Here is a 9,239-nt window from a genome sequence, read left to right as displayed (position 1 = left end):
AAATTTCCAAGATATTTTCACTGACACATTATCATTTTTCACTCGGAAAAATTAACAGGAACGAAAACTGATTTCCAACGGAGATTTATAATGGAGAATGTTTACATATTTTTTACATTCGGAAGTCACTCGAAATACCTTGCGCAATTTTTAAACGTTATCATCCGGGCTTGCCGCTATACAAAATCCCCGTAGACATCACATTTTTAGCTGTTTTTGAAACCCGATAGGCTAACGGGGGCTTTTGAAATCTTGGAAATTTTTCATACTTTTGAATTCATATCATTCGAACCCTGAGGATTTTTTTATATATCAAGTAATTAAGCAAAATGTGAATCGATGATATCTTCGGACAAGTATAGTATGAAAACGATCTGTGTTACAATACAGTGATCGTGTCTTCGTTTCATTGATATTTTTTCTAAGCAACTTAATTACTGACAGGGCAGAACGGTTACAAGTGTTTTACAAATCTTATTTTGGCTTCAGTAAAATATAATATTTTCCTTTCATTAGTTTTTATAAAATTAAAAGAAAGTAATACTTGTAAAGTTGTTTGCTAAAAAAGAATCGATACTTCACATTTTAGTTAAGCATATCAGATATTTTAAAAAAAAAAAAAAGGAAATATATGGAATTAAAGCACAAACTATGAGGCTATTAGGAGATTTCTTATATTTCAAAAGCTACATTGGTTCATAAAAGTAAAACAACTAAAACATCCTTGAATGGTGCTAATGGCATTGTATCATCATGCACGTATTATGAACAAAAAAAGGTCTATGGTTTATAACTACAAAAAATAGATCTGATGGCTGAGGACTTTGTTGATTGCCATTTCCCCTTGATCGATCTTATGTATCGTTTTTCGTCATCTATCTGTGGATGACCTTTGGCCCAGTTTGTATAGACCAACGGAGTCCCATTTTCCAAGATCCAGGCAGTTCCATTCCAAAATCCTTGAATAAATGGCCGCTTGTAACTGACATTTAGAGGAGAGACATTGGACAGAGTTCCTAAAATGCAAAAGAAAAATTTTAACTCCCAAATCAATAGTCATATTTTATTTGAATCAAATATTAGACATGTAATAGTTATATGCAGTATGTACAACCACAAAGACAAAGGGGCTAAATACCTTGCACTGCATAAATACAATAACAGTTGTCAGTCTGAGATAATATGTGTATCAAGATATAAAATTGTTAGAAAAAATATCTATTTTTTGTTCAATAAATGTTTATCAATCACCTCTTAAGAATCAAGATATCAGAGTTTCAGAAAAACTTGTTATTTTCTGTTCAATACATGACTATAAACTACTTTGTTACTTTAGTTTTTGAACTACAATATATAGTGAAATAGGGTTACTTCTATAATGAGGTTAATGGGAAAACATGTTTCATCTCTCTAAAACTTTACCGGAAAATATTTACGCAATAAAAACAACTCGCAAAATATGTCACACCGTGCAAGCTGTGACAAACCACTGTTTGTTGTTTTTTATATTTCTCAAGTTTCGCGTGTTTACACATACTGTAACCTCTTGTAAACTGACCATTACATTTTTACAACCTATTCAGCAGCCCACTTGTATCCTACATGGATAATGTTACAGCATATTATGGCCACTGTTAAATTTATATCAATTCAACAAAAACTTTGATATTGGTGAGTATAATTATATTCATTTTTTGTAAATTATAATAAAACTTCTAAATGTGTGTAAACAAAACTTAAGATAAACTTTAGTCACCTCTACCGGCCGCGTAAGTTTTGAGAAAATTGTCCTAGCTAGGCATACTTCTAATTACGGACTTAAGACTAAGTGTATACTGCTTAAGCACTGTCTTAGACCTAAGAAAGACCCCCTTTATGTTACGAGCCCCTTTAAAATATGGCTTACTATATTGAATGAATTGATTGAGATAAATTTGTTCTCTGTAGAGGACCTTCGTTTTTACAATGCATTTAAATAACACAGACAAGAAGTATGGCACACAAATGTAACATTTAAAACATGCATATGTAGAATTAAAAAATATGTTACCAGTTAATCTGGTCAGAAAATCGTTTTCCTCGGTTGATGTAATAGAGATGACATTTGACTGGATTGCCGCGCATTCCTTCATTCCCTCTGTCAAGTTATTGAAACCAGCAAACATAAAACATATATCCAGGTCTCGACCATCTATAAACGGGTCTCTGCAGCCCCCTTAAACGAAAAAAAAATTCTCAAAGACAGTTTCACATATATAATAAAAAAAATCTGACAATTGTCACCAAAATAAAAATGCTTTGAAAGTATTTAATGCTTTACGTTTGTTGTGAAATGAGAAAATTTTGAAATTTTTTCATTCTGTGGTTTTATCAAAATTCGTTGAATATCAGTTTTTGTAGATTTCTTTGTTGATTTGATCCATGAAAGTTAATGTTCATTTAAGCGCGATTTCAAATAACAAATTGTATTTATAGGATCATTGTTCATAAATTCAAGTATGCTTAAAACTGGTTATCATTGAATCAAATAAAACTGATGCTCGCAAATACTTATAAAATCACAATACTATTAGATGCGATATAATACTGCCATCCAATGTCGTGCACTCCAGCATCCTGATGTAGAAAAATGGTATTGAAAAGTCGACATTGACCACTCATATGGGAGTATTGAAAGGAGAGACATGTGCCATGAATCTCGCACTTCCTAGAACAGTCTAGAGGACTCCTTGTTGTTAATGAACGTATAATAAACTGGTCGAATCTGATGTTATCCATATCGCTGAGAAATTTAAAACTTGATCCAAGGAAGCTAACAGCCTGAAAAGTCTGCACCACGATCAGTCCCAGACTCAACCAAATCTGGACTTTGCTGAACATTTCACAAATGTGAGTGCAAACATTAAAGATTACAATTACAATTCCAGTACCATAGATATACTTTTCCAGACGGCTACCTCCTGAATTACTATAGTCTAAGCATTAGTCAACAAAATCAAAGAGTTTTATATGATTGTCTAACAATCATATAATGGATCTCTTTACGTCATTTTATAGACATTCATGCCTAGGCAGATATATAAATGATAATGTTTTAAACGATTGGTTGTTTTATTGACTAATAAACTATAATTCATCCGCTTGCAATTAAAAGTAAACGTATCTATAACAAAACGAGGGTCACTGTGTTCTAGGGCCTTTGAATAGGAATGGACTTGGTAAACAACCATTTAACATCTAACATGCATATCTAATATCAATCGTCAAATTTTGTTTAATGTGAAGAAAACATACAATATATGGCACAAATATATATTTGTCATTACCTCCAGTTTTAAATTCAAAACAAATACAATTTGCAGTCATAAGACCTACCATCAAAACGGGTGTTGCTAACACGCGGAACGAAAAACAGAACGGAACGGAAACGAAAAAATACTATGACGTTTATCGCTTAAATATTGCATAGATTAGACACAAACTTACTTTGTAACATTTATTTATATCTTATAAATGATCATTTTCAAAAGGTTGGTTAATTAGTTGATATCATTCCTACGAATGTCTAACAACTAAATCATTGCTAAATAAAGTCTAAAATGATGAAATGAAATGTACACACATTGTGATTAATTAAATAAGCTATTAAAAAAACTCTTTAATTATTTTCCTTTTGAAATATAAATGGAAAAATAGTGTAGGACAGTTGGTTAAAGCGTTTGGTTGTGACTTCGAAACTTATTTGGGATTTTATACTTATTTCAATAAAAAGCAAATATGATGTACCCTCATTTACATTGAAGTTTTAGAGATCCGAACTATTTAAAAAATTTATTAATAGCAATACTGATATCAACAAGGGCACCGCAAAGCGCAGCATCCCCTCGCGAAATGGAAATATTGTTCGGGGAAATGCATTATTTAGGAATAAACATGTAATTGAAGAGACCAAAGTTTGAACTTGTTAAAAACCACTTTGAATTCCTATCCCCATGCAGGCTCTGAGGTGCATCCATGGGGAATGGGTGCATTTACGTAGTTGTACAATATCCCTCCCATTGCTACCGAAATCACACCTCAAACGTGTTAATCTTTAGCAATATAGTTTTATAAATTTTCTTTATCCAGTGACATACATTACCCATTTAGAAAATTAGTGTAGGCAAATTTAAGTTTGATATTGAAACTGAAACGTAGCTAAGATCTGGCGATTTATAGTCAACTCTATGAGAAAATTCGAGTTAACATGTCGTTATTTTAACCCAAATATTTTTAAAATATTAACATATCTTCAGCAATTTACATGAATTAATTCCATTAATCATGTTTACGATATTCGTCAAAGTCTCTTCTGAGTTATGAACCTGTTCTTCTCTGAGTAATTCGTTAAATATAGCCCAAAATTCGGCTCGGACGGTTGCTTGGTTTGATTAAATTAGGATAAACTTTATCTACTGCTTGCTTCAGTTTTTCATTTTGGATATCCTTCCAACTCCCATTTCTCAAAAACGTTAGCTTCTTACCTTTACAAGCCTTACATTCAACAAAATATCAATTTGTTGATTTAAAATGAATGCATTCACGAACCGGAAGTCGTACATAAAAAAGAGGCCCTCTACCAAAATTGTGAAATTCATGACCCCTGGGTTAGGGGTTCAGGCTCTAGGGTGGGGCCAATATGGCCATATAGTAAAAATGTATTAACTCTTAAAAAATCTTCCTCTTTACTTCCACACATATGGGCAAAAAACTGAATACATGGTTATGATGTCCAATAACTCCTCTACCTAAATTGTGAAATGCATGGCCCCTGGGTCAGGGGTTCAGGACATGAGGGGGGGGGGGGGGGCAATATAGTGTTAATGCATATACTTTGTAAAAATTGTCTTCTCAATTCTCACACATCTGTATAAAAAACTGACTAATAATTATGTTTACCAGGAAGTCTATTGAAATTTTAATTCTCATGTCCCCTCAAGGGTGGGTTTTGACTCTAGGGCAGGGCCAAAATGGATGTATAAGTGTTAATGCATAAAATGTTAAAAAATTATCTTTTTTACTCCCACACACCTGAGAGGAAAACTGAATTCATGATTTTGTAGATCTTATTGTTTTTCGCCAAAATTATAGGTTTCACAGTTCTTTTTGAACGATTTCAGGCAGGGAGGTGGTCATCATTACAAATTTATTTTTTCTACTCCAGTATGAAACCTTATTGATTAGATGCATATATGAGACTCCTCGACAAGTTTGTGTATGGGTTATATGCTACTCAGGTGACCGTTAAGGCCAATTGGCCTCTTGTTATGTATAATTTTGTATTTCTATATAATTCTATGACCTTAATCTTATACCTAAAAACATGGTACAAGGTCACTGCACACCCTTTACCCAAAGGCACTCTGTGGGAAAAGTATGACCTAGAGAGGGCCAAGAGGAGAGAAGATATGCTCCGGACAAGCGATCTCGGACGGACGAAAGGGCGGAAAGACGGACGGACAGACTTATCACTATAGGGCGCCCGTAGAGCGGAATTCTAATAAAGTGTTTTCAACATCTTGAATATATTTGTCTTATTGTCGTCGGATTTACAGAAACATCTTATTTTTCCCCTGGGGTACGTGATCAACCAATATCATATCCCGGTGAACTTGTTGACTTGCTTTTATAAATTGTTATGAACGTTTATAAAGCACAAAACTGTGTAAAATTCTTTATAAACTTTTTAACGGGTAAATGGTATATATATTTAATGTCACAATGATCATTGTACGCGACAACGGATTGACGGTTACATTAATTATAAACAAAAAACACGGTTTAATAATTCTAAAATATTCACCGTTCTAAAGGTTTATATCCCAATGAGTTTAGATATAATTGCTGTTTACGACTTTTAAAGCCCTTCGAACTTTTTAATCCTGTGACCAACGAAGTTGATTTTTCATTATTGATGTTCAGTTCCTAGTTAAAACAAACTCTTTAAACATTATTCGGCATACAATATATGTTTCATTTGGTTTCTCCTTCATCAAGTGTTCAGAATAAAATGTTGATTTTCCGAGATATACACGTTAAATCTACCCCAAATCCATGATATATAAAGTGCATATTTATGTACAATTTAATAGTCAAATTCAGAAACCGAGAAAATATACCCATGCATATCTATTTAGATGCAGCATCAGATAGGTATGATATACATGTTTTTAAATAGAATTGATATAGTTGAATATTCTAAGTCTAATCTGAGAACTCACTAAAAACATATTCTGGGGTCACAGAGAGGGCATAAAGAAGAGTGTCCAATATCATCTGTGAGAAATCGTGTGCAGGGCTGCCTTGTTATTTAAACTCTTGTGCCACTAGACAAAATGCTGATAATCATTATATCTTATACCTAGTAGTGTATCAGCCCTGATACATGTGTTTTGGACTAGGTGAGACAGCAACCAGAAGCTAATGCTGTATCGCCATCGGGGCTGATATTTCTCTGTCTCAGCCCGTCGTCAAGGGGGTGTATTGCCCTCAAATTTAAAATTGCTAATTCCCAAATATCTCTGCTATGATTAAATCTAGTTTGTAAAATAACGATAAAAAAAAAAACAAGTGAAGAGCTGTCAATGTGACGACAACCCGGGTTTTCTTTTATGTAAACTGTATTCATAATCCATGTCAACCTTGATTTGATAAACACTACCTACCGAATCCAATGAAAGGGAGTACCCTAAATGCAATTTTTTGCCCAAAAAAGACTAGTTCTAAAGCTGATATTTTTCTTAAAAATTATCAGAATTCAAAATCCTAGCAATATGCACACCTCTGATATATGTAAAATTGATCTTCAAAAGAACAATTCCATATCTTGAAACTGTAGGAGGAGTTATCCGTACAATGAGGGTACCCAATATGCAATATTTTGCTAAAAAAATGACTAAGTTCAAAAGCTGGTATTGTTTTCATAAATTATCAGAAATCCGAATCCTTGTAAGATGCACACCTCTGATATATGTACAATTGATGTGCAAAAGAACATCTTCCTATCTTGAAAACTGAAGGAGTTATCCGTATGTAATGATTTCTTTTTGATTTTGTCGGCTGAATGAAAAATAAGACTTTGTAAAGAAAAAAACAAGTTTAATTTGAAAAAAAAATCAATAAATAAAAGAAATCAATATTCTCACCCCCCCCCCCCCCTTGCACGCCACTCTCATTCGAAAATAACTTAAAACAAAGAATGATAATTCAATTAAACAAATGAAAAATATCTGATACTATCAACTGAATTCAAAATTAAATCACACTGTATCAGATATAAAATGGAAGTAAAGTACAAAATGTTGTTTAGAAGCTATTTTAACCAATAAAACTCTTGTTGAAAAATTACTCAAAAAATGTTAAAGTTCAATAAACCGTGATATTACAATTACTTCAAATTTCAGCTCGATATATATAATATGAAAATGAGCTTGTAATAACAGTCACTTTTACACACTTAAAACCTCTCACTGAAAGGAACTCGGTCACTTCAAGGACACCACGCACCCAAGACGCTCCTGCCCTCGTCAAATTGCCTGTCCCTCGAGTATCGCTATCCTGACTGCAAGCCCCGGACTCACAGGTCTCTCGCTTCCAGTCTACGACCACTTTTTCGACAGAAAATACACCCCGCTCAACACAGCATACGTCCCTGACATTCGTCTTTTACCTACATGTCCTTCCATAGGAAAATTTCCGTCTAGCGCCCACAGTCTGTAGTACAGGAATTTGTACCAAACACCCTTATGCACGGCTAGGAAAACATGTGCCCCCCCCCCCCCTACAAATCAAGAATTCAATGGCTACCCGTTTCTCCTCAGTATTATACTAACTGGAGATATTCACCATATCTTAAATCTGGAGCTGCAAAACGTGGCACCCGGCTGATGTCGTTACCGGACCCTCTACTGACCACTACACCCAAACCGGTCACTTCAAATACTTGATCTAAAAAATAGCACACTCGCCCGACACTCGTCACTCACATACGGTAACCCATTCATAACAAAAAGAAAGAGGAACACAAATACAAATACATGTATATACAAAACTGAATCAACTTTATTACACCGTACAATGAGGGTACCCTATAGGCAGCCGCACGCCATTTTCATCATTTTAATAACCGGATTTTTTCCGCTGGAAAACCCGGTTAAAAATTATATAAAGCATCACCTTACACTTCTGAATATTTTAATTCTGCTAAAAATTTAAAAATAATAATTCAAAAATAGCTCCAAATAGCGATATGTATCTAAGTAAGGGGAGGTAACCTACACTACGGTTGTGCATTTAGAACAGTAACACGCTTTATTTAATATTATCAATCAACATTTAAACTATGGAGGATATAGAGAAGGTGGAAAGAAACCAAATAGTAGAACACCAGAGTTCAGATTGTAAAAATCAAGTGGTTAAAGTAAAGGACGCGCTTATGAATTTCAAAATTCTCAAACAACTTGCTATAGGACTAACAGTATAGATTTTTATGAACGAAATATGATAGGAAACTTACGAAATACCAATGAAAATTTGCCTCATTAGGAAGCTGCCTGGGGAGAAGTTTCTCTTTCTTGATAATTTTGAAATCTAGAAGATACTAGTGCTTGACTCCCTTCTATTGTATATTTCAAGCGAAGATGGTTTGTCAACAAAGTCCGACAACTCTTACAGTTCATAAGGAATAAAAACGAACAAGTTTTGTAAATCCGGAAAAAATCTATACTGTAGCTTCATGATAAATTATATTACCTATTTGGACTTCGAATTCAAATAAAAGTCTTTGATTTGAGATATATGATATTAACAACATCACACTGTTGTTTTGATCTCGTCCCTGTAATCGGGTAGTCTGTAGTTCTGGTATAAATTCCAGATGATGATTAATTGTCAATGAAGGTTGAATATTTGAAAGCTGGAACAGAAGAAGTGAGTAACTCATGATCGATGGCTTTTAAAGATAAAATGCCCACAGAGAGAGTTTCTGTCCCTAGGGACGGCGGATGGGAGATTGTTTTAGATAAAACATGTATACTGACCACCTTGTTTTAGTTTATCAATAAAAACATATACACATAAAACCAAACTTGAAAGTTAACAAATATGGGAAATTACTTTTAATCCGAGTCTTGCACCTTTTTTTATATCAGGTCCTACGCTCTTTTATGATCTTCAAGTTTTTCGCTAAAATTATAGGTTTC

The 9,239-nt window shown here is 33.8% G+C and overlaps 1 protein-coding gene across 2 annotated transcripts; it reads right to left on the bottom strand.

Moving 5' to 3' along the window:
• Nucleotides 1-654: 654 nt before the first annotated feature.
• Nucleotides 655-3,027, bottom strand: LOC128181697 (uncharacterized). Of its 2 annotated transcripts, none has more exons than XM_052850184.1 (3): nt 2,691-3,027; nt 2,051-2,215; nt 655-1,016 (listed from the first exon to the last, which is right to left on the bottom strand). In XM_052850184.1, exons 1-3 carry the CDS (start codon nt 2,878-2,880, stop codon nt 781-783), a joined length of 591 nt encoding a protein of 196 aa, XP_052706144.1. In that variant the 5' UTR covers nt 2,881-3,027; the 3' UTR covers nt 655-780. The 2 variants fall into 2 exon arrangements, with proteins under 2 accessions (XP_052706144.1, XP_052706143.1); XM_052850183.1 differs by having other exon boundaries at nt 2,568-3,025.
• Nucleotides 3,028-9,239: the final 6,212 nt, after the last annotated feature.

Source organism: Crassostrea angulata, chromosome 4 (assembly GCF_025612915.1).
Source record: "Crassostrea angulata isolate pt1a10 chromosome 4, ASM2561291v2, whole genome shotgun sequence".
NCBI lineage: Eukaryota > Metazoa > Mollusca > Bivalvia > Ostreida > Ostreidae > Magallana > Magallana angulata.
This window is presented reverse-complemented; position numbering and strand designations above follow the sequence as displayed.